This window comes from Puntigrus tetrazona, chromosome 7, assembly GCF_018831695.1.
Source record: "Puntigrus tetrazona isolate hp1 chromosome 7, ASM1883169v1, whole genome shotgun sequence".
Classification (NCBI taxonomy): domain Eukaryota; kingdom Metazoa; phylum Chordata; class Actinopteri; order Cypriniformes; family Cyprinidae; genus Puntigrus; species Puntigrus tetrazona.
The window spans coordinates 21,939,005-21,966,135 of NC_056705.1; the positions used below are offsets into that span (position 1 = coordinate 21,939,005).

At 38.1% G+C, this 27,131-nt stretch overlaps 1 protein-coding gene across 12 annotated transcripts; it reads right to left on the reverse strand.

Annotated features, from left to right (window-relative positions):
* Nucleotides 1–210: 210 nt before the first annotated feature.
* On the reverse strand, nucleotides 211–27,091 carry celf1 (cugbp, Elav-like family member 1). Of its 12 annotated transcripts, XM_043245052.1 has the most exons (17): nucleotides 26,940–27,090; nucleotides 25,118–25,160; nucleotides 18,811–18,933; nucleotides 14,160–14,347; nucleotides 13,763–13,845; nucleotides 13,444–13,492; nucleotides 12,830–12,964; nucleotides 11,940–12,019; nucleotides 11,353–11,514; nucleotides 10,172–10,241; nucleotides 9,836–10,006; nucleotides 8,758–8,874; nucleotides 7,494–7,682; nucleotides 7,252–7,272; nucleotides 5,694–5,837; nucleotides 5,429–5,600; nucleotides 211–2,093 (listed from the first exon to the last, which is right to left on the reverse strand). In XM_043245052.1, exons 3-16 carry the CDS (start codon nucleotides 18,912–18,914, stop codon nucleotides 5,473–5,475), a joined length of 1,641 nt encoding a protein of 546 aa, XP_043100987.1. In that variant the 5' UTR covers nucleotides 18,915–18,933; nucleotides 25,118–25,160; nucleotides 26,940–27,090; the 3' UTR covers nucleotides 211–2,093; nucleotides 5,429–5,472. The 12 variants fall into 12 exon arrangements, with proteins under 12 accessions (XP_043100987.1, XP_043100991.1, XP_043100986.1 ...); XM_043245056.1 differs by having other exon boundaries at nucleotides 211–5,600; nucleotides 9,884–10,006; XM_043245051.1 differs by having other exon boundaries at nucleotides 211–5,600.
* Between the last annotated feature and the right edge of the window lie 40 nt (nucleotides 27,092–27,131).

Here is a 27,131-nt window from a genome sequence, read left to right on the forward strand (position 1 = left end):
CTCGTCCTAAACCATTCCGACAAATCTGACCGTAGCAGCAATTAATCGCATATTTATTTGTAGTACTGGCTGGGATAATTTTAATCTTAAGTGAAGTACAATGGTGCAGTGCAATAGCAAGTCATTGAAATATTGTGAAGTCACGCGTGGATGAATGTGCATTTCTGGCATCTTTAAATTCAGAAAAAAAATGAATTCAGACAATGTGTGTGAATGTTTTCAAACAGTTTAATCATACATAAACTAAAGATAAACTACCAGATGACTGCTTTGTGGGTGTTCATTTTGTTATATTTCTGTAGAGACAGTAGCGTGAAATCCTTAACCAACCATATACATTTGTTTCAGACATTTAATAAATTCTGCACTCTCTACACTTCCAATGAAAACCACACAACTTAAATGACAAAACTTAAAAAAAAAAAACAAAAAAAAACAAACATCTTAATTCAATTAAAGGCTGTTTTGTGGAGTTGATTTTTGTTTGCATTTTGGTTACTTTGTACAGGTTGATGTTTGGTCATGGTGTTACGGTCTACATGCTTCTACTTACTGGGATTTACATTGTGAAACAACTTATGAAGTAGAAAAGGCAATCTGTACAAATCTTAAATGTTAAATACAATCACTCTGTACCAGTAATGACAAACATCCCACAGGAAATTTTCTCAGTACATTTAAACTCACAAAACAGCAGCTTAAAATCTAAATAGAAAACAACTACCTTAACCCCCAAATAGATTAGTCTGTCAGAATACATCTTTAAAAAAAAAAAAAAAAAAAAACTTCCAAATGTAGCTCTTCATTTGTGGAGATATGCCTTTAAACTAAAGGCTAAGGGGGGCAAAGCTGCAGTTGAGCTCTACCAATCAGTCCAGAACTTCACAACTTATACAGATGTCAGAATGGCAAAAAAAAAAAAAAAGCTCGCAAGCTATGTAAAACAGACCAACTATAAGGTTGTAACACATTTTCATTAACTGAACAACATCAAGAAGAGCATGTGTTTTTGCTGTTGTAGGCACAATTGATCTCGAAGGACTCATTTGAAACCTACTTCAATTTTTAGAACAATACAAATGTTAACTCACTTTAACCTAGAAGCTTAAAAACACACACTGTATTGTTTTTTTAAAATCTTAAACCATCAAAATGAGACCACATGTCATTGCAGCGGGGGCCATAAGCATGATGTGAAACATACTGTAAATGTAACCAACAGCAACATGCAAAACGTTTGGCACCACTTTATTCATCTTGACTTTGAAACAGAACTAGATCACATTTTGCTGAGGATTTCAGTGCACTTACAAAAAACATGCATGCTTAATATTTACCTGTGACAAGAAATTCAACTCTGCTCATTCTATGCATTATTTCAGACTAATCCTGATTTTCACACAATAAGGAAATGAAAAACATGTGCCTTTGTTGGCTCGACACACAAAGAAGAAAAAAAGGCAATTCAAGTGTCTATTGTAATGTCACTCCCAAAATTACATCATGCCAACTAACCTAACACAAAATTACAAAGTTTATCCTCGATTTCAGCAAAATGTGACGAAAACATCCTCTAAAAGGTTTAGACCTAACAAGTGAGAGAAAGAGGGAAACACACCCACACTTGAACACACAAAAGTGATTCTATAAACTGAATGGCTGCTTTGAGAAGAGAAACAAAAATCAAAAAAGGAGTACAATTAGAAGCGCTAGGAAGACTGCTGGAAAACAATAAAAAAATCATTAAAGAACAAAATCGGAAAAATTAAAATTAAAAGCTTCTGCAAAAATCTAGTGGTTATGTTTGTAGATACGTTCTAGAAAAATAGACTCTTTGCTCAGAACAATTTTCATGAAACTTTTTACACTTTGAGCAGTCTTTCTAACGCTCCCTATTGGCAGCACAAATGACAAATGAACATCACACAAAGAAACAAACAAAATAAGTAATCAATAAGCGTCAAAAGTTAACAAAAAGGTCAAGTGTGAAATTTCAAGCGTCAGAGAAGCGAAGAGGACAACGGACTGGACGATGAACTTTTGACGTCACATCGACATGCTAGGCAAACGATGACAAACGGGCACGAAGATATCTAGAACAAAAACAAAACAAAAAATAACGAATAACAAACCTAGGTTAAAGCACAACGGAAAAAGGAGAGGGGATGAAAAAGAAAAATCATGAATGATTATGTTCGCATGAGAGGGGGCTTTCAAAAAGGTGCACACATCATCTAAACACAAAACATTGAATGCAACACAGGAAACGGTGAAGAAAAGTGGGGAAGGAGGAGGGAGAGATAAGCACCATGCCAATAGTGAACGAAGGGAATAACATTAAACATCAACAACAACAACAACAACAACACCGAGAGACAACACAACCTGCCTACTACAGCTACGACAACACTGTCCTCGACAGCAACGTTTCAAATGAAAAAATGTTCCATTTCTCACAACCGCATTTCGATTTTAGACCAAGGGAAAGAGAGAGAGAGAGAGAAACAAAAAGAAAAATTGTGCTTCAACGTTTCAGCTCTTTCAGTGAAAGTCCTTTTATTTTGTGCTTCAATTTTGAATTGTGAGGGACTGTGGAATAATGCATATTTGGAGCTGCTCATATTGGTTCTTATTCACAAAACACCCGTCACGGGTAACACAAATGGATACAATTTAGCTACATTGAACTCCGTGAAGGACAACAACATGATGGGACACAGAGCATCATCATTAAAACGTGTACAGAAAACTTAAGACTCAATGTGTTTGGCACATCAGTGGAACTACTCTGCGCTTGTGAGCGGTTTTAAAAGGCGCACAAGTCCTGCGGACACCTTTGCACAAACGCCAGTCAATCTGCTCCGGATAAAAATAAACAAAAACTATGAGGAAAAAAATTTTGCCTAACAAACAAAAAAATCCCTGCCTAGAACAAGTTCACAAGAATCTTTGGATTGTTCAAAATGGTGATTTGTGTTGCACTCCCATTTTTCTTCCACTTAATGGTTTCGTAATGCATGTAAATCATGTGTGAGGCACAGATCAGGGAGTGGACGTTCCCTGCACTAGCATCTAAGCATCTAAGCGCTTCAAGAGGGGCTTCACACGCGGGTTCAGTCTAAAGCGTCTCTAACGTATGAAACAAACTGATAGGTGCACGGACCGCCATCTCTATACGAGCTGCCAGATAGCGGCGCACTCGTTTCCTCACCCGGGCTGAGATGAGCGTCTGTACTCTGAGTAGATAGATAGTGAGGTTAACAAGAATTGGCTTATTTGCAATGAATCAATGAAAATAAAATGCACCGGTAATAAATACAACAAGCGCGTCGAACAGTGACGACAGTAGTGAGGTAAATGTCAAAACAAAAGAATAGTCTACAATATACAATTTTTACTAACCGACACTCCGAGCTCAAGTTATGTTGTGAGGAAATGAAACAAATTAATTCTGATAATAGAACATTTCAGCATTCGTCACCACATATGTACTTAGTTTAAAGATATTACACCGAGTATAAACTTTAGACTGAACCGTGGATTTGCTTCAGGGGAAGAAGAAAAAAAAAAAAATGTCGGTACTAATTTTTTTTTTGGACTAAACGGACAACACTACAACTAGTGAAAAGGGCCACACATCCGTTGTTTAAACAATCGGTGAATGTATCCACAAAACTTCACATTAGGATTCTACAAAAACACTGTTGAATCTTTTGAGTTGATTTTTTTTTTTAAACAACCGTTTTAATTCAGAGAAATTATTTAGGCAATATTATAAAACCTCTATAAAAATAGAAAAGGCATAATAGTTAAGTAATATACACTATCTGGATAATGTTTTCTTCTCAGTTTCCATAAAAACAATCTTACCACACGACCCTGCAGGACTCAGATTGGCATTAACCTTTTGATTACGATTCGAACACTTATTTACTGCCATGACCAACTGAAGCAAGTTGCATGGAGTAACTTCTAAATACAAACTAGAATAGGCTTGCAGGACGAGTCTCCATACACCAGGGTACAAGAGACCACCTGCAAGCACAGAGATAAAATACTTATTGAACACTTGCCACGAAAGTTAGGAAATTTCAGTTCAAATTATGCTGATAATTAAGCGGCCATGAATTCGGCAATTGTAAACTTCCTTCTTCCGGTTCTTGGCAGTATCGTCTCTCGCTCTTCTCCAGAATGCAAATATTGCTAAAAGCTTCAACGCCAACCTCCTGAATTGAGGCGTAGGATAATGTATCAAATGACCATCGAAACAAAAAGCATGTTGTGGATTGTGTCTTTGATTAAAAAAAGAAAAAAAAAAATCTATACAAATGCCATTTTAAAACCATATGTGCTACCGTGCGATTCTTCGGCAAAAAAATCTTGGGTCAAAAAAAGGTTCGTTTTTGTTTGAGGCTTTAAGAAAAATATTGATGAACTGAAATGAAGCACTCCGTCACTTCTTTCATACATATTCTTTAGGTATATTCACGTACCAGGCGAGTAAAATAATGGGCGAGAAGTTTTGGTCTGACAGAATGGTGAGAATGTCCTGAGAGTAAGTGTAGCATCTCCTGCAAACTACCAATACTGAATGATTAACCACCATCTATGAACCAACATGGGATATAATACCCTTGCTGTAGTGTTTGTCTCAGAATGTAAAAATATGAATGTGAATTAAAAAGAAAAAAGAAAGCATCAACATTACCGTTTTTAGCTGAGCCCTCCGACAGAATACATAAAACACACTTTGAAGCAATGTTACATCACCCTCATTGTGAAGACACAGATACATTAAAAATAAATAAATAAATTAGTGAAATAAATACATGAATTAAATAAAAAGGCATCCATGAAAACTGAGTCTAGTGGAGTGCAGCCTGACCTTCCAGATGCTCAAAACAATATTCAGGTGACTGACTGATTATCTTTTGCACCGATGCAGCAAGCCTCCTTCATTTTTTCTCTAGAAAGGCAGCATTGTAGGAGGCATCAGCATTACACTGTCCGAATGTACTACAAGAGTCTAGTGTAAACACAGGAGAACATCTACAGGGGCCAGACCGTGGTGATCAACAGTCTAAGGGACTGAAAGCAGTCACACAGGCTGGCTTTCATTGTGCAACATCCTTTGACGCAAGATTTATACACAGCAAACTTGTAATATGGCACCAAAAACAAAAAGAGAAATTAATAAATAAAAATAAAAGACCCGAGGGAAAACAAAAAAAAAAGAGATCAACAAAACAATTAGATATATAAATGTGGAAAACAAAACTGAACTCTTTACTCCTTGGAACAAATTCTTAATTTGCATTAAGAGAGAAGATATGTGGGAAAGGCCAGAGAAGTAAAAGAAGGATTAGGAAAGGCGGGTGTTAAGGGTGGGTGGGGTCATTCTAACTTTCCAACGTCACACTCCACTTACCAGAAAAACATTTTCAAACCAAGTCCATTTGAGAGCAAAATCACTCAGTATGGCTTGCTGTCATTTTTGGATCGTTTAAGTTGCACCTTCAGCCGCTTCATTCCAATCTGAAAACCGTTCATTGACTGAATGGCCGCCTGGGATGAAACTGGATTGTCGTAACTAACAAAGCCTGAAACAGAAGAGCCAGACGCTAGTCACCCACATCTAAAGCTTGCTTCTGAACGCAAAACAGGCACAATGGTTTCTGGGAGGCTCGACTTACCAAAACACTTGCTAAGGTTGGTCTGTTTGTCAATAAAGACCTTGGCAGAGATAACATTGCCGAAAGGCATAAACATCTGCAGCAAATCTTGATCACCAAATTCTTGTGGCAGATGGTAGATGAACAAGTTTGCTCCTTCGGGGCCTTCAGAAAGACAGAGAAAACAGACAGAAACAAAGACAACTTTTGACTCTTAAAGCCTGGAGCAACCTTTTTATTTTCTAAGAAGCTTTAGCACATATTCTCCTTGCCTAGATAAATGAACATTCTGTGTTAAATATCATTTAAGCATGCTGCTGATCACCAAAGGAAATAATAAAGACGCCCCCAGGTTTATAAAACTCATGCAGGCATGAGTTTTGAACTGAATTTAAAATCATGTTTGTTGCCTGATTTGTAAAGCTACATTATTTTGCTTCATATATATGAGATAGAGAGACAGAGAGATGTGTTCAAAATAATAGCAGTGTGTTTAAAAAGAAAGTGAATAGAGCTCAAAATGCTTAGAACTTTCATTTCAATACACACAAATGCATTGGGGACACCGCACATTCTACTCTAAATCAAAGGAAAAAAAGGTACCAAATTTGTTATTACTTTAAGAAAAAGGAGTGTTAGGCTGTTCAAAATTAAACATGCTTGAACATTTAGCTTTCTTGTAAATAACTAATATTTAGTTGTATAGCCATGGTTTCGGAGAACTGCTTCACATCGGTGTTGCATGGAGTCGACCAACTTCTGGCACCAGTGAACAGGTATTCCATCCCAGGACAACTGAACTACAGAACACAATTTCTCAGGCAAAACCAAGAAAAATCAGAGGAACAGCATTTGATGTCACCCCACAAGTTTTCTATAGGGTAAAGGTCTGAAGATTGGGCTTTTTTCTCTCCAATACATTTTTTTATAATCAATTCTTCTGAACAATGTCTGGCACAAGCCATTTTACAGTACAACATTTGCTGCCCTGTCCTTAAATAAGTGTCACTTGTTTGACACCATTTTTTACAGAATTAATTGAAAATCTCTAATTGACCTCCACACTGCTATTATTTTTTTAACACACTCTTTTCAATTAAAGATTAAATTACACAGAATTAGCAGCATGCTCTACTACACCTACTAGTAAAATATTTAAATAATTTCTACCAAAAATAGTGACTGTGACTGAATAGTGATCTGGTTAGTGATGTTGGAGTGCTATTATTTTGAACACAAGTGTATTAACATACATACACACATGCAGATAAAAAAAAAGAAAAAAAAAGATGAAATGTGTCCTTCCTGAAAAGTGGGTGAAATCTGGAAATAAGACTTCAGGATGAAGACCAACATCATGATTTATTTTTTTGGTCAAAAACAAATTAATTACACTACCATTCAAAAATTTTGTGAAAGTAGCAGCATGGAAGCATCTTCCAGCAGGCCTGAATTGTATTTATCACAGAATGCTCAAGGAATTCATTGGCATAGAGCTGCTGGTATGGATCTCCATTTACTTTTAAACAAACAAAAATGTATAAAATGGGCATTGTGGACAGTGATAATTATCTCTTACCCGCGCTCTGATTGGGACTTGCTGTTGCAGCATATTTAAAACAAGAATGAATCCTTAAAATGGTGATCACAAGAGCCACATCCACACACACACACACACACACTGAAAAGCATCATGGGCCAATACATGCCCCAAGAACTGACCCTGGTAGCATGAACTAGCAGTTTTATTTTACACAGAGGCTGGCAAATCTCCCAACCCAAAAAGCTGCTCAAAGCTCAAGAAACCTTTCATGTGCTCACCTTCCTTCTGGCTTCCAGCCGCACTAACGTTCTGCTGGGACAGTAAACTCTGACTGTAGAGGCTGGGCAGAGCGGCAGCGGCATATTGCTGGATCCCAGAATAGGCTGCCTGAGTCAGAGCCTCCATAGCACTGCCCGAACCATTTGAGAGACCTCCGCTGCCCAGACCACCGTTCAGAGCAGCCATGCCTGTGCACACAGAAACACAGTTCAGCATTCAGACACACAAAACTACTGATAGATACAGAGAAAGCATGTTCAGAGACAGAGCAGAAACACAAACAAGGCAAGTTAAACACAAAAGGAATGATGCATAAATCACATTTAACATCCATTTCAAGCACTCTGAACACCAATGGTCAGTACATTGGTGTGAATGGGGTCTAAAACAAATTTAGAGGTGCTTCAGAATGCATACGATCACATTATACTGGTTCTGTGATGCAATGGATAAAATAAATAAAAAATTCTATATTTAAATGCTACCTTTTTTTGATAACGTGTCTCATCTTACCACTTTGAAAGCCAACTGATTTTTATCATAGCCCTTTAACTTAATCATCTGAATTGGTTTAGTCAACCAAGACTACAGTAAGTCAGATAAAATTGTATGCATTTAGTTACAATGTTATACATGATTAAGTGTTTCTCCAATCTACAAAATGATTATACGTTTTATCACGATATATACCAATTTAAATACACAACATGCCTTTATTTAAAAATTAACTTCTCATAAACAAGAACATGGTCTTTACAATGAAATGCCAATGGCTATATAGGCCAATTATGCATTCTTTATAACAATCTGCTTGTCATATTCTTCAGACTTTATACATGAATTTAGATACATTTTTATTAAGGCTACTGAACTGATTAGTCAAGAGCTATGAGTGATTTTCCCATCTTGTACCGCTCAATCAACAAATTAGCAACTTAAACAGGCTGCTGTCCCTTTTAAATTAAATGAACAGAAGCAATGTACTGATACACATACAATATTGCCCCTAGTAAATACTAATCACAACAGATAATTCAACATCATTCTGACTGTAATTCTGTTCATGCTATAGTCCATCAACATTTGTCTAGTTTTTAATTCATTAATGAAAAATGTCAATACATTTTATTGTAGTTTGTTTTTTTGTCTCATTTTTGTTGGTGAAAAAAAACCCATGTTGACAAATTATTCACCAACAAAATTAACACTGGTGTAAACAGGGACTTTAGAAACCATCTGACATAGAAAATATATTTTTCTCACTTGCTAGGGAGCTCATGTTGAGACCTGCTCCAGCGCCCGCAGCAAGAGACTGAAGAGCACCTAAAGACGCCATGGGGTTCACAGAAGAACTAGTACTGGAGGTGGGAGAGGAACCCGCTGTGCAGAGGAAAGAAAACAAGAACCAGCTTTGACACATTACTAAGCCATCAGACATCTTGCCAATTCAAATTTCACATGCTCTCATTTACACAGACAGAGACTGAAAAACAGCATACATCAATGTCAGTGATCAAATTGAGACAGCGTTTTGAAGCAAGTGATGGGAAGTATCAAGAATAAAGGTATGTAGAGTGATGCATGAGGAGCAAGAGAGTTAAATAAAAAAATCTACATTACACAGTTGTTTAGGTTTGGAGAAATTGACAACATTAACAAATTTTATTTTATTGTAAAAAGGATTATTTCACTTCCAGAATAAACATGTGCTTTTCACGCTGAAGCTAAATTGAAACTGCAATTTGGACCTACAATTTGTTGGGTCCAACCAATATAGTCCACTACATAGAGAAAAATCCTGAATTGTTTTCCTCAAAAAAACCTTATATTTCTTCTCGACTGAAGACAGACAGACATGAACATTTTAGATGACATGACTGAGTAAATTATCAGGAGAATTTTTATTCTGAAAGTGAACAAATACTTTGAGATTAACTGATGAACAAAACATAGCATTTTTCAATAAACAGTTACACTTTCCACATATGTGAGTACAGTTTTAATGATTTTAAAAAATGTTTTTTTTTTTTTTTTTGGAGAAAAGTGCTTTTTGTTAGGTTTTTTTAGTCTTGAGAATGTTTAGTGAATCTGGCCTGTGACCTTTCTTTATGAATTATGAACACATTTTTTTATAAAATTTAGAAAATGCACGTTGTAGCCTCAGTAATTGCCATTTAATGAAGTTAATTGTTAGTTCATGACATCTTATGCATTAATTAAAGCCAACGATTGAACTTGTAACATTTGTCATCAACCAAAAACCTTACAAAGAACAATTCTATTTCACAGACTGATAAGAAGCAAAGTTAAGGACAGGAGGAGATTAAAAAGCGGGACCAACCCTTGTAGGCGTCCCAGGCAGATTGAGCGGGCTGTCCGGAGGGCGTACCTGAGCTGGTGAGGACGCTGAGAGGGGAGCTGGAGGTGGTCAGAGCACTGCTACCTGTGGGGGTGGCCTGTGTAGCACTTGCTGCCGCCGCCAATGCAGCCAGATTCTGCATGGCATTCAGACCTGCGGCAGACAGCAGACCACCCACATCAAAAAGCCATCATTAACGGCAACATTCACACAAAACCTCCTTTCACAGGCAGTCTCAAATTATTTTATAGGCATGCAATATATCAGCGGCCATCCTCTCTAACGGTCTGAGTGGATCAGAGCGCGTCAGACTCTCACCTGACATTGGATGGAGATTGTTGAGCGCATTTCCAGAGGACGCAGACTGTTGTAGAAGCTGCAAATAAAGCTAGACATTACATCAAAACAGAGAACAGAGAGAGTCAGGACTGCATCCAGGACTGTGATGGAGAGGAGAGGAAGAGGAGAGGTAGAGGAGAGGAAGAGAAGAGGAGAGGAAGAGGAGAGGGAGAGGAGAGGAAGAGGAGGATAAATCAGGCAACAAGGCAAAATAAAGACAAGCAGGAGCTCATGTGGAGACAGAAACAAGGAGGAGCGAAACGTGGACATTCGAGGGGTATCTAAAGATTAGAATGGGACTGAGAAGAATTAGAAGGGAGAAAGATGAAGATAGAAATAGTTTTCACAGCACACCCATGGAGCAGCACTAACACATTCAAACAGGACTACACATCTGTGCTGGCCCTTGTGAGGAAAACCAGTAAACAAAAGCTGAGTTTTAGGAGTAGCCAATCATAAATGACCAAGGAGGATTTCGAGAAGCCAAATTAAATGCAGCTAAATAACGGCCAAACACAGACCTGTAGCCCATGTGCTCAAACACAGCAGAAAAAACACAGCAACATTTTAAAAGGCGAATTAAGACTGATTAAAAGGCTCCACTGGAATCTACATAATACGCTGATAACACATGAAAAAAAAAGTTTTATATCTTCATTTTATTTCTAATATTTTTATATTTTTTCTCATATTATATCTTGTAAATAATCCAGTGTCAGTATCTGCTTGATGTATAGCATACTGGCTTCAACCAGTCATAAAACCAAAAAGATCAAAAAGATCACAACGCTACTAATGCTGTGCGAATCATGATGGGAGGAGATTACAGGCCAAAGTTATGGTTAAAAACCTCTCTTCACCTCCCTACATGACATTCATTGGCCAAAAGAAAGAAAACGCAAACAATTTGTTAATACTGCAGATAATAATAATAATAATAATAATAATAATAATAAGTTACTGTGAATTCTTTTGGCCCTAAAATAATTCAATTTCGAGTTTCGCAACAGCCCTAGATGTACTAAACCAATGCTTTCATCCAGGAAGTGCAATATGCAGTTTACGTAGTGGAGTTCGCATGTTTTAAATGGTCCTCAATATCGGCATGGTTTCTACGTGCAAAGACCTCAGATGCAAGGCGATCTGTCCTGTGTACTCACTGCAAGATACTGTGGCCCTAGTGAGTTCAGTCCTGTAAGATTCCCCCACATGGAGGCAGCATTGAGCTGTTGCATCTGTTGCTGCAGCTGTTGGGCGATACGTTTCTGTTCTTTATCCTTCTGCGTGTCTGCAAACTTTACCACAATGGGAGAAGAACAGCCCTACAGGACACGTGCAAACAGAAATTAAATGTAGCATAGTATTTATTTTTAAATAATGAATGCAAGGAGCCAAGAAAATATCAATAAAGATCAAGAAAATAAAGATTTTCGCCAATACTAACATGTTACCGCAGTGCTTTAGGCTTTCAAAATACACTACCATTCATAAACTCCGAGAAAGTATGTTTGTTTATTTATTTACACACACACTTCTGATCAATTCAATGCATCCTTACAGAATATTTTTGACCAAGTAAATACAGCTTTGGTGAACATGAGATTTAAAGAAAACAATCTTAAATGATACTATATAGTATACATAGCTGCATAGTATACAGCAAGTACTGCAAGACATTTATCATTTTTTAAGCCCAAAAACATCAAGCTTAAATGCAGAAATGGTATGCATGTATGTGTGCGTTTACCTCCATGGTCTGTGACTGATGCATGGATTTGATGGCAGACTGAGCCATCTGTCTCGCTGTGAAAGTGACGAAGGCACAGCCTGCGGACAAGTATGAAAGTAGATCACAAAAGGACACCAACCTCTGTGATTAAACCATGCCAGCATAAACTAGAAGTACTAATGAACTACCACACAGAAACACAACCTCAATCAAAACAGGGTTCAGGCCCGGTCTCTTTGAAAGCGGATGGGTTTGAGGGCTGCTGAGTCAATATGGGTCATGCCTATCACTTAAGCAGTTCCCATGGTGATGGACAGCAAGTTCACTCAAGCCAATTCTAAAATAAATAGCGTGGGCCTCAATGTGCGTTATGTTCCCTTGGTTACACTTTGGTTAAATTAAACCACAGTGATTCTCTACACCACAGGTAAACGACAGCTAGAAACTAGGAGAATAATGTTCCCAAATGAATGAATACATGCACAGTTGCCTTAATATCAATTTGTTACATGCAGTCAGAGTTATATAACCTCCGATATCAGTTGCCATGTTGAGTCTGGGATAAATGAAATCATTTTCATTCGGGCCAAAGGGAGCCAATTGAGTCTCATTTTTCTCTGATGGGTTGTGTCTGCAACTATTAGTTACGTGAAACACTGCCTTCTCGAAATAACTTAAATGAGAGCGAGCAGAGTGACTGGCGAAGATGTACTAATAAACATGAAGTGCGCTACTAGAGCCCTGAGGGGAAAAGCTAGAAGCTCCTGAAGCTCAATCCTTGCATGTGCTAGTCCAAACATTCACAGCACTGCCTTCATTCCCGTATTTGTGTGTATAGCATCTCATCATGTGCGTGTAATTTGTTTTGGATGGCGGTAGTGATGATACACATGCGTTTGTGCTCTCACCACGGCTCAGTCCGTCAGGACCTCTCAGAATGCGGCACTCCTCAATTTGGCCGTATGGAGAAAACATGAGCCTTATGTCATTCTCATTGCACTTCTTTGAAATCATTCCAACAAACAGCTTTCTGTCTTCTACCGCTGAAATACAAGAAAAGCTTGTTATGGCAGCACAGCCTCTACGCAGCTGTTTGACAGTCACTGTGGAAATTTCTTCAAGAGATACGCTAATGTTCAAAGGTTTGGGTTCCGTAAGATTTTGTATGTTTTTAAACAAAAATGCTGAATTTATTTGATCAAAAAAGCAGAAACACTGCCGTGCGATTTGAATGATTAGTAACTTTTCTATTTTAATATATTTTAAAATGCAGTTTAATAATGTGATGATAATTCTACGTTTTCAGATTCACGTGATTCTGCAGAAATCAGTCCAATATGTTCAAGTCAGAGTAAATGAATACTTATCAATGCATTTTTTTTTGTAGAAACAGGGATTTTAAAAATATTTGTACCATTACCATTTAACTTTATCTTATAAACATAAATAAAAAAAGGACCCTAAATTATTGAACATTAGCATATATGAATGTCTGTCATTCTTGTACATTCAAGTCACTCACCATTGTTTTTCTCACTATCTGCAGGCTTCATCTGTATGGGATGATGCATCTGTAGGAAAAAAAAATTAAATAAATAAAAATCTCATGCGATTTATCAACACTGACATTTCCCAGCCACCATTAGAAATCAGCTGTTTGAAAAGCTTTAACAGCTCCACTGGGTGTACTGAAAAAGCTTTTATAAAAGCATGTCAATGCGTGTGTATATTTGATGCATTTTTAAGAGCAATAAATAGTAAAAGGCCAGCTCATCTGATAACACGCATGAGGATTAATGCATTATTTATACAATAAAATAAAAAGTAGATCCTTTTCTCACCCCTGGAAGAATCTTCATGTTGTGAAGGGCATTTTGTGCTTCTAATGCAGATTTACGGGTGTAATATGTGACAAAACAACAACCTGCAAATGCAATAAATGGTCTGTGAACCAAGTCAAAGTTGACATTTCCACTGAGACCAATTTCTAATACTTTGTTCCAAATCCTAGTGAGCAGCATTTTAAGGAATCGTTGGCACGTTTCTAATGTAAGGAGCGTTCCAAAAAGTAGGCTACTTAATTAGGATGCCATCTAAGAAAACTTGCTTTTATGCAACACTGCATGTGTGTGTGTAAGAGTGAAACGTGCTCACTAGGTTTTAGAATACAGACTATAAGCTTTGAGAGTGACTGACACAGAAAATATCTCAATCTGCAGTGCACCGACTGTCAAGTACCTTTACTCTGTGGGGGGTTCTGACTCCTGTCCCGAAGAACATTGATTTCATAAACTGCACCATAGGGCTCAAACAGCTCACGCAGCTGATCCTCTGACCACGTCCGGGGGATCTGACCCACAAACATCTTTATAGCATCAATGTCGGGCTGGTCTGGGTGGTCCAGAGACCCATTCATCTTCTTGGTTCTACAAAAAAATATACATAAATGCCTGTTTAACGAGTCTTAAGGACATGACCACCACTCAATGTCTCCAGTCTCCCTGACATATAAAACTTAAACGCTGCAAATGAAAGGATGCACACAACAATCTCATTTGATTACCAATAATGAAAACACAAAAAATATACCCAGCTTTTATTTACTAACAGTGTACCAGTGTCTGTACTACAGTACATTGCTCAAGTTGATTAACTGGATTATGTTTTATATGGATAAACTAAGTATTCATTTAAATAACGGAGTACATCCTTTTTGCAATTAAAAAAAACAAAGCAAAAACACTTTTTTACTCAGCTAATATTGCAATATAGAACTAAGCTATTTTCTGTGAATGTGAGAGATCTCTGATTCATTAGCCACAAAAGGTCTATTAATTAAAAATAACAGCAGAAAACTAAACTATCAGCACTACAATCAAGTTAGAATTACAACAATACATTAAAATAATAATCAAGCAGCATTACAAGCTGTTTCACAGTTTAACTGGAAGCCAATGACATCGGAAGTCACAGACATTCAATTTACAAATGGCTAGAATGCAAAAAAAAAACATTAAAAATTAAATTGTAAATTAGTTATGAATGCAAGCTAGAAAAACACAGGGTACTAAAGCATTCACTGCATTATAAATTCTTCAGCGTCATGTAAAGATCAAACAGAGTAAAATCCCTACTCGAACATTCATAAAGTCATAAATGGTTTTCTCAGATTTTATGAGGTGAGGAAAAAAAAAAAAAAGTTCATAAACTTACATATCCGCTTTCAGCTAACTGAATTTAAAAACTGATGAAACAAATCGCTTTTTAATGCAAAAGATTATTAAAAAAACACTCTGATCTATGATGCATTTAGAAAATAAATGGGGTAAATTTAATTTTAACTTTAATCAAAAATTAAAAAAACATTACAAATAAGAAAATCAGACATCTACAAAGTCTGTAATGAGAAGGAATTACAAAATCATCTTCACAGTGCTGCCTGACAAAGTGGAGCATGTGACGTCACTGACAGGCCTGAAGCACTGCTTCATCACTCTCTTTAGCAGCTGCTGATCAGTAGAGTGACAGACCACTTTAAGATAAACACAGCATTGTGCTGCTGACAAAGAGCAGCATTAGCCAGCAGCTAAAAGCCAGATTAATGGCGTTTATCGATCCAAGGACAGCAGAGCTAATAAAACCTTCTACCCTGTCGATTTTCCAGCAACCAGAGCTTGTTCAGACAAGCAGATAACACATTCTCCAGGAGATCATCCAATCAGGGACAGAAGATCTGGGTGTTCACTGGGACAAAACCATTTTAGGATTGTAAACACTGTTTCTTAAAGAACTGACCACTTACTGACTACGGTCACAGCACATCAGAACACAATGTTACAGAAGACTCAATTCAACAAAAACTGCTATAACAGAAATTGAATAATCTAATATTTATGAAGAGATGGAGAAAAAAAAAAAAAAAAAAATCAAGATTGTAGGGCTGGGTAGAGTTACTTTTAAGGCACCAACCAAATTGCCTTGATGCCATTGGGTATCAAAAAAATATCTTGTCGTTCAGTACCAATTTTCAATAACTAAGGGGTTAATCTAGTCTTAATCAGCCAATAAGCATGCAGCATGCTTGATGTGCTAAATCAAGTGCTGGTGATTGGCTGTGGTGAGGCATCAAGGAAAAACACGAGTTTATGCCGGTTACAACCAGAGATGAGACTTTAGCATAGCATTTCTCATGTAAACGCACTGAAAATGGGCAGAATCTCACAAGTCACATCGGTCAGAAATGCGTGTTTAATAGCTTAATGTTTTTCTGGGTTTCTTATGTACAGAATAGACTGCGGACAATTTCTTTTCACCAATGCTTGTCTGTCTTCCGAAAAAAGCAGACATGCTAATTTTCTTGAAGAGTAATTTGAATATTTTAAATATCCAAGTGTGATACTTGAAACTGTTCATTTTGCATTGAAACATTTGCACTGACACATTGGGTTCCATTTAGTTTCATTGTGCTTTTTTGTTTTTGTTTTTTAGCGCAAAGCCAGAATCCATAAAAACTTCAACAAACAAAACTTTTTTTTTGAGGTAATGTAATCTTGATTTCATAAAATTGGTATTGAAAAAAAGTAGTATTGTTCGAGAACCAGCATAAAATTTTACAAGATACCCAGCCCTTTCCCATCACCCCAGACTAACACAAATACCATATGAATGCTGCCTTAAATATATATAGGTCTATATAACAGTAACAATGATTTCTTTTCTGCATTCCTTACACAGCAAACAGCATATAAGCAGAACAGAGAAGACAATTTACCATGGCTGAGCCAGCAGTTTCTTGCACTGTTCTTGGTTAAATTGCTCCCTTTGAGGTTGTAAAACCTCACACAAACAAGTCTTATGACTTTAAGTTAAAACACAAACACATTACTGAAGAATCCTAAAAAAAAGCAAAGAGAATAAACCCTTGAATTTCATATGCAACAGAGTCCATCCTATAATGGACAGTGTATAGCCACTCAACATGCTCTAGCAAGAAATGAAAACTAGGGTTTCCCTTTTAAACTAGTGGTCTTGCGAACAAGACCACACCAACAAGCAGTTACAACCTTATTAACCACATTTTTAGAAAATTAACTTTCCATGTTATCCTAGGCAGCAGTGCAACAATTATAATATGGCCAAATCATTTCATTCTTTATTCTACAAGATTTGGCCTTTATGTAAGACTGATCTGGTGAATGAACATGTGAAAAACAACATGTTTACAGCAAGATTATGCTGTAAACAAGAACTAACAGCCCTCACTGCAGGCCTCTAAATGGTTATTAACTTTCATCTCCTGAAAGAACATCTCCTGAATCAAACTTACATTCACACAAAATACTTACTGACATTTAAAAATCGCTGTACTCTCAGCTCCACATGATAAGAAAACAAACCAATTTAATCACTCATGAGATCTGGCAAACCACACAGACTGATAAAATTAACTAATGAACATTAAAAAAAAAAAAAATTAACATTCAACCCTAATACAGTGACCATCAAAAAGAGAATTAGCACGTAACCCAAATCAAGTTACGCCAAGCTAAAGGCAAGTCTGTACTCACACTGAGCTGGAACTCAAACTGCAATGGTCCACCATCATCTCTGGCAGAAAATCCAGCTTAAAGGAAGCCATTTTCTTCAGCACTTCACTAGTCAGAAAGTGTCAAATGAACGCTAACAGAATCCACAAAAACACACTCTCTCGCACTTAAACACTACAACAGTCAGCCACAGCGACTATCCGTCAAGTACGTCTCTCAAGGTTCAGTAATAAGTGACATGGGACCAGCTGGGTAAGAAAGGGTAGAGTACACCTCACGGGGGGTGATCAGACCCCACAAAACTCAAATCGACATGGAGCAGAGAGAGACAACGATGAGGCTCGGCACTGTGCTGGATGACAAACACAGGCCGTAGCTCTGGGCTGGGACTGAGGATTAGGATGGGCCAAACAGGCCACTAAAAGCTGCACCCCTGCTCCCACAAAAGAAAGTGCTGATGGAGGAGGACTTTTTTGTGAGTTTTTCTCTTAGCAAAGCAGAACTGAGTGCAGTGTCAGATAAATAAAGTGTCAGATTGATGCTGATAAGCGTGAGTGAGCGGCAGGAATGAATGGGGACGGGCAGCTCTCTGGTAATCCCTGAGCTGAAGCGCCCCCAGGACACAATCGGGTTCGAGCAGCGGGCCACGGGCTGTACACTATTCCAGCACGGAGGGGTGGCGGAAGGGAGGGAGGAGCAGGCAGCTCAGGGTCATGCGACAAGGGTCGTGTTATAAGCTCGCAGTCAAAGGCGACAAACAAAACAAGCCACAGGCCGGCTGAGGTCCACTGTTTGGCTTTGTTTAGCGCAAAAACAGCAATAGACTTATGGAACAAAAAAACTTTCTAACAGCACATTCGGTAATTCCAAAAAAAATAAATAATCGAAATTAGATAATACGCCGATTCATTCAGAATGAAATGCACATAAATCTCACACACACACATATATATAGATATACACACACACACACACACGTATAGAATTCGAAAGATAGAGAAATTTATAATAGAATACCCCTCTCAAAGAGAGAATTTACATCTCAGCAATTAATCAGAATGTAATCATTTTATTTCTTCCTCGACGGCCTGTCAGACATTCAATCAGGCCATGACATCATCGCTAGCCATGCAGTGACATCTGGTGGGCTGCACACTGCAGGCACAGTAACTACTTAGAAAAAAGGAGCAATGGCAAAGAAAGAGCAAGTTACTTTTTTTCCTTCTCATACCAGCTTCAAAAAGAAGCTGCTTGAAAGATTTGTTTCCCACTGAGGGAAAACCTGCAGGTGGAGGGTAACCTCATACCCAGGGTGAAAAGACATGAAGTGTATGTGTTCTTACCCGCCAAGGGCAGGTACTTCCACAGCAGGTAGGGAAAGCTCGCATTGAGGTTGCCCGTGCTGCGCTGTGGTCAGGTAGAGGGCTTCAGCGTCGATGCTATCCATCCAGTGCCTTTGTCAAATGCTACAGAAACACACCAAACATTACAGGACACACACATCAGACACATACACACAGGTAAAACGCATACTGAAAGGGAAAAAGAATGAATAAGAGACGTTTTCCGACAGAATAGACAGCATGCAAACTGCATGGACACATAAAACACTGAAGGATAAGGTGGCATTTTCAGGATGATCTGAACATAATTTAGATGAAGCGGTTCTCCCTTTCAGTTCGTAGAGGCTCAAACACAAAGGTTTCTCAAATTGAAAGTAGGGGAAAAACCCTGACCTATGCATTTAAACAGATCACACCAGCTAGGAACTTGTTAAACACTGGGTTTACCATATATTTAAGGATAATTTCTATTAACAGGGTTCATACAGAAAATCCAAAATGAAATTGCACAATATTTTTTGGTTTGAGGATTAGACATGGGATGAGCCAAAATATATTAATAATATTTTAAAGAAATTTTTCACATGACAAAACATCTATCAGTGTTGTATTTTGAAACATTTAACTAATCTAGTAACTAATAATTATCTTGGTTAAGAAATACTGATTGTGACAAAGGAGTAATCTGATATTACTTGGCAATAAAAACAGACTACAGGCTTTATAGTGACTACATTTCTAAATATGAAACCAACGATGAAACAATAATTGACCATTTGCAAAGACCCGCACTCCTTAGTTACTGTTGCCAAGACCGACAAACAATGCAGCTTTCCCACTGTACACGTTCTCACACAGTGAAAAAAATACAACACAGTGTAAAAAGAAAGCTGACAACACACCAACAGAAGACAAATATGGTTACTTCTGATATTATGAAAGGTCTCAGTACTGTCATTAAGTAAATTGGAACTATAACTATTTCACAAAATCAAGCTCTTTGCGAACGGTCAATTGGTTCAAATAAAGATTTAAAACCATGTAACCACATGGTTTTACAACACTTAAAATAGGCTACATCAATGTAACATGTTTATACACAAAGAACACAAACTACTTGCATAAATACCGGCACAGGGTACCAACGGCCTGGTGAAGTTTAAATAAAACCCAAACAACTGCACATGCAGTCAAAAATAAATATAAATGTAATATATATATATAATGCAATGCCCATCAAATGTTTACCACAAAAACTTCTGTTTTTACTGATATTCTGAGTCCACTTTTCACCATAATATTCAGAGATTTGGGGCTCTCCCACCAGCTGGGTGAAATGGCTCTGAATCATTTTGCAAGAAAATATTTTTATGGAAAACAAAAATTTGTACTAATCTCATATTTTGAACATTTAAAAACTCAAGTACTATTTCAAAAATACGGCTGTGAAAGTGTCAAATTCAAGTACTTCAAGCACTTTAAGCACCTAGTAGTTTTAACTTAAAACATAAAAATAAAAGAGAGCTACTGAACAGAGGGTGTATCACAGGTGCACGCTGTGTAAAATACCCATACTCAGCAGACAGCTCAGTAAAAAGCTTCAAATATCAGATCTGTGGTAAGCAACTATAATTGATACAGTAGTAACCTAATATTGGTGTTGAGTACTCACATTCTGTACAACTTATCAAAATATAAATAAGCACACAGGACCATTTGGGCCCAAAATATGAACTGGTTACAAAAGAGACAAAAGGAACCTGAGGGACTGTTTGGGGATTCATTTTAGCTACTTAAAATAACTTTGTAAATATGTAATCAATTATATAATCTGTTAATTTAACCCTAGCCATGTTTTTGTGCCATAAAGTAAAAAAAAAAGACATAAAATATGAGCGACAGAATGACACTTGAACAGAAATTTTCTTTAAATACACAAACTAGAACAGACACTAATCACAGAAAGGGATGAGAAGCACTTAACTAGATGTAAAACAGCCAGCCTTAAATACAACCTTAAATTTTCACATTTTTACAAATAAAAAGCTGCACTACTTCTAAACTACGGCAAGGCACCTAATCTACAAACTATTACTAGTTTCACTGCAACTTTTGGTTAGCTACTCCCCAGTGCTGTGCAAATCAATGATTTATCATCTCTTTGATGCAGCTGTGATCTGTCTTCTGACCTTGGAAGCATAGTTAGTATGCTCCGAGAAGACCATAGGCCATGCCATGTTTTAATGACTGCTGAGTGACTGTGTGGCTTATTCATGGACTGTCTATGTAAGGCAGTGTTATAGGCCTTTAGGGTGGGGGTGGTGGGGCAGAGCATATGGTCAGCACAGTTCATCTAACAACAAACTCGCTCTCGAACACTGGCACAGACAGACAGCACTGTGGACAAATGGAGTTAAACTGAAGCATCTGGAACAACCTAGCAGCTGAGAATACAACACACACAGCTGACTGATCAAAGAGGGGGGCATAGGTGGACATTTACAAACCACCTATCAGTCATTAAGAGTCACCTCCATCCCAACAAAACCAACAATTCATTCTACTACATCCTGATCAGAGCGTCACGTCGTGCCAGTGGTTCAGAATGCAAAGGGTCATAAACTGGCAACCTACTACTCACTGTCCAAAATAGAAGGTTAACTTCATGGCAGAAATTAAAACTGCTACAGTTCTACTGGAACTAAAATTTGTAGTGTAGCAAACGGTGTAAATAATGTGAATGGAATGGGGTTGTTAATCAAGTGCTGGTTCACTTCACTGCTTGTGAGTGCATATTTGATTTCTGTGATGTGCGGGGCATTACATGCCACAGAAACATTTCAAAATACAGCATCTTTGCCAAGATCCAGAGCAGCTTAGAGGAATCAATGGTATAAAAATGCATTAACCCTCCATTAAGTCTGTTGTTCTGAAAAGCATACTCGCATACTGGATGTTTCACAAGCTCAATTTTTACCATTAGGCCTACGTAAACAACAAAGTGGAGTATCTGAAAAAACTCTGTCCCTAAGTTTTACTTGCAAATGCATGTTAGTATTTGTAAGTAGTTTTTAGCTCATATTATCCCAAACATCAAGCTAAGAACGAGCCGACTGTTCTGTATAGACTTGTTCAGGTTTAGAAAGGTGAGGAAGAACACAAGCTCTCAGTCTATAGGGTCTCTCTACTGTACTATTAACTTTCCCTATACCAGCAATGCGTAGTCTGCAGTAGTAATGCATGAGGCACAGCAAGAGATAAAATGTTTACATTGAAACAACACAAAAGCAGTGCAACTAAATAAAAAGTCTGTAAGGAACCAGTACCGTGTATCTGATATTTCATGTTTGCATCATGGTGACAGGCTATTCATTGTTTTTACACATTTACAGCTAATAATAGTCTACTGCTGTTATACCTTCAGTTATTTTTTATTTGAATTAGCGACTTGAATTTGACTTTTGGCAACGTTTTTAAAGCATTATCTTCGTATCATTTCTGAACACACAAGATGTAAGACAAGTTTGTACAAGTCGCAGTTCCTGCATCTTTTCAGCAAACAAGTCATTGGTTTAACATCATGCTTACAATTTTCATTTTTAGTGCACTTTTTACATTAAAAAAAAAGGAACTTTATTCTTTTTGTAGTTACATTTAAGTTGAATAGTTTTTTGGCCATATCGCCCAGTTCTAGTTATTTAATGTATTAAACATGAAAAGCCTACATTTACTGTAGCATTTATTAATCTCTTTTAAATGTTAATTAATTGAGAATGCAGTTGTTAAGTTAATGCACTCTGAAATAATGTAATCTAACAATAACAAAATCAAACATTTGATTTTAAGTGCATTAGTAAAAATGTTAAACATTTACAGTAACTAAGACTAATAAATGCTAAAGTATAGCACATTTTAGTTTATGTTAGGAGTAGTTAACTTACGTTACCTAATGATCCTTATTGTGAATCGATACCAACATTAATATAAATTCTGTCCAATTTTATTGTGTTATTTTTTAAATTCAGTATCATTATAATCGGAGTTAACACTTTATATGCATACATACAATAATCAGTACGAACCATTTTTAGTTTTGGATTTGTTTTTTGGCCAAAAACATCCAGAATTTTCATCCTGGTTCATCCCTATAGTTTTGGTCAATAATCTCACCCTTTCAAAACTATTTCGGTCACAACCAAAGAGCAACTTTCTAGTGGGGCATCTGTTGTTGACCCTATTAGACTCTCTATGTGGGCAGATCAATATGTGAATAAAGACCTACATTTACCCTCTTCATCATATGAAGCAAGTTTCTTCAAAAGACTTGTATTAAACCACTCAATTCGTATAGCTTACTTTAACAGTATCTTTACAAGCGTCGTTTTAATTGTATAGACTTTCAAAGCGTGGACAAAAGTGATGAGAGAATAGTAGACATATGTTGATCAGTTTTCCAACAATGAACAATAGTCTTATGGGTTGGACGAACATGAGAATGAGGAAATCATTTTCAAATAAATTATCCCTTTTAACGCGTGCATCCTAGGGACATCTCAAACGTATGCAAGACAGATGTGTCTCACCAAAACGGTCTTGTCGGGATTGGGAAGGGATTTGAGTTCTTTATTTTATAAAAAAAAACAAAATAAATAAATGTATAGATTTTTATGACGTGGACTTTAAAGACACTACCATATGGCAGAAGAAAGGATTTAGTGGCCATTTCCTGTTTCCTTATTGAACTGTTACAGTGAGACTCATCCAGCCTCCTGCAAAAATCACCCATGTAATCTCAGCCAAAACCAACATCTGCCCACCAGCAACCCTTCCTCAATCAATGCCTGTGCAAAATCACCTCAAACTGAAAGTCAAGCTCTAAGGATACTGAAATGTGTATCATAACCGCACAGACAATTACTCATACATTACCCACTTATGCTTGTGCACCACAAACAGTGAAACCAGACTACAAGATAGTTCCTTACAAAAGAAAAAAAACCCCAATAGTGTCATATCTTGGAGATGTTTACATGTATAGGAATATTTACTTGGGTATTTAATGGCATTCATTAGCCACATTAGCAGGAGCACAAACAGGAATGTTCCCGACAGGTGCTACTAACCTCCATGTGGTAACTCCCTCCTGGAGAGCGTTGTCATGATTTAACAGCTGCCGTGGTGCAGCAACTGTCAGACATGAACTTACTACAGCGAAATCTGACAGAAGTCAAAGCCAAAAAGCGTTTTGCCTTAAAACATTAGTATGGTAAGCACAAAACGAAACTGAAGACTTTCAGTAGCTCTGTGCAAGTATTTTAGTCTCCTCGTGAGTCTCTTAAAGGTGAAGCTGCAGATGATTGATGGCTCCTTTAAAGAGCCTGCACTCTGACACACATCCCTTCCCCCTGTAATGGAGACATAAACCCCCTTGACGTCGCACTAAGCGCAAACTCGCACCTACGACGGCACTCCAGACTCTCCAGTCCAACACTCTTCTGAAATCCCTCAGTATTTATGTAAATACACACAAATATGAGAGTACAGAGTCTGCTGGAACTGCCAGCCCGCTTTTGCTGATAATGGAGGTGTTGCCATGCAAGAACCAAAAAAATCCAACAGCAAAAAATGGCCCACCGTAGCAGCATCAACACACAAGAGTATGTGTGTGTGTGTGTGTGTGTGTGCACTAGCAAGTAACCAAGGAAACCGTTTGTCTTCAATTCTGAGCACTAAACACCAAGGAACAGAGAGTTCATTTCATGCAATTTTGCTTCATGCAGCTCTCTAATACCACAACATAAATTGACAGAAATGGAGGTGCAAAATCCTAAACGACACAGGACCTCCACATGTGTGACAATGCTTTATTACAAGCTGACATAAACTGACACTAATTATCCAAACGCTAGCAGCACTGTAGTATAAGAGTCTCCAGATATGACACAAGTGGCTCTCATTAAAAGTTCAATACTCTAGGAACTACAAGCACCGAACATCTGAACAGTCTGAGGAGCACAGGCCACAGATGCTCATTTCTATGACAGACGAGAATAGAAACTTTAGTTCATGAACCAGTATAGTGTTTTTTTTCTGATCAGGCATGTTGCCAGGCTTCATGGGGACTAAAAATCAAATCTGTCGGCCTTGTGTGAAGCTGTCTGATGATTCTAGTCAAATCATGTTCTGAGCGCCATTCATTTGGAATATGAATAATACCTACCTTTCCCATATTCACGCATGACATTGTGATGTCTTGCTTAAACAGTCCGTTGTAACGCATCCTAACACAAAAGTGAGAAGCACTTACCCTCTCAGTGGCCTTGCTTTTCTGAAATGTTGCTCCCGTCAATCTGTAGAAAGAACAGCCGTATGGTTAGTCCGGCATTTTGTCAATGAACATCTGTGCTGATTCCCAGTATTTGTGGACTTGCTGTCCTTTACCACGCTGAGAAAGACACAGGGGCTAATTTGTGACTTCGTGTATTATTTATACTGGCTGTATTAGAGTTGGGTTTTTCCCTTTACAATCAAGCCACAGAGACAAACAGATCTTACAAGAAAGTCGATGATGCACATCTTTCCAATGTCTGATAAGGCCTGAACAGGTCAGTTACAACTGGCTTTATCTAACGAAACCTAATGCAGAAGCGCAATATAGGCACGTACTGCCCTTCTATATACATTAAGATGATATAGCTAAACCTTAAGTTTACTGTGCACTTTATGCTGACAAATTGTTAGTGTAACTGGTTATCCGTATGCTTGAAGTGTGTATTAGTTACATAAAGCAGTATTGCTAAAATATCCCATTAACCTCACCATTAAACGATCAAACAGAGCACAACTACACAAATACCTCAAAGAGCCTATTACAAGCAATCACAGACCCTCTAGCTCCAAACAGCAGTGGTCTTATTCAATAGCATGTTATCAGCTTATGTTGCCTTTCCCTGAAAAGCTTTTACCACCTACAAGGCTCCCATTCTATACATAACTCATTTCTGCTATGCCGAACCACAATTGAAGGTCGCAACACGTTTAACATGATAAAGCATTCCCAACAGAACACAGTCCACATTAGATTTCCCTTGCATTAAGCACTGACTACTCCTGCAATAGTCCCTATAATGCGACTTTATGGATTCCTCAAGTCATTCACAGAGAGCTTTATGCATCATAACTAGACAAAGGTTTTGGCTCGCGAGTAAGTGCACAATCGCCCATTGTGTAGCTCTTATCAAATGATAGCGATAGTTCACGTGACAGTCCTGAACAGCAGCAGCTTTCAGTTCAACAGGCCTCAAAGCAGAAGGCCACACTTACAATTCTTACTTCACCCAACCTTAGCCATTTTACTGACAGACCTGGTGGAGGCTAGCAGATATTTGAGCGCATAGCTATACAAACACTGTCAGTGAGTGTGATGACCCCAGAAGCAGTTACGTGTGGTGTATTTAGATTTTATTAGCACGTTGGCCTTGAAAAAAGAAAGCAAAAGCTCTGGAAAGCGTAGAGACGTTTCTACTCGCAGCTAGGGCTCAGGGAGTCGCGAGACTAACTTTTGCTGAGATCGATACCTCCGTTTGATCAATACGAGATCGAGCCACAAAGTTGCCTTTTACTTTCAGAAGGACCTTTTTTTACAAGAGGGCAAACATATGACAGGGCCCCTGCGCTAAAAACGTAACACCACTAACACACTTGGTGCGTTCATTTAGCCAGGGAGTGACCATGCGTTTTCCAACAGGACCTCTAGCTTGCTCATTCCCAGAGCGATCGCAATGGAAATGCACGCGATGCAAAGACCGCGTGTGCAACACAGCGAGCGACCTGTCCGAACCCTGCCCGTCACCTGCATCTTTTTAATCGCTTTGCATCGTTACACTTCTCAACGGTGCTAAACTTAGCAGAACAGCTCGAGGAGCGCGCCGAAGTTACACAAGTCCAGGTAACTCTCGACGCAACCGTGCATGCACTATTGATCCAGCAGTATGTAACGTTATAAGCGACACGACGAAGCGCGTTGGTCAATCTGCTCTTACATAATGACGCATGTTAGCGCGTGCTAACGACCGTAAACAACCACCAGTTAGCTCGCGCGGCTACAACCATGAACAATCAACACTTACCCTCGATGCCCCCTTTTGCAAACGGAGGAAACTGAGTAGGTATGGTGTGCTGACACGGGGGAATGATTGTGTAGTGGGATTTGTGAGTTAGTAGTTTTCTCTAATTACGTCTTCCCACGACAACCTACTTTCTGGGTGGAAGAGGGACGGTGCAAAATGGCTGTCTTTCCTGCATGCACCATCACATTTATT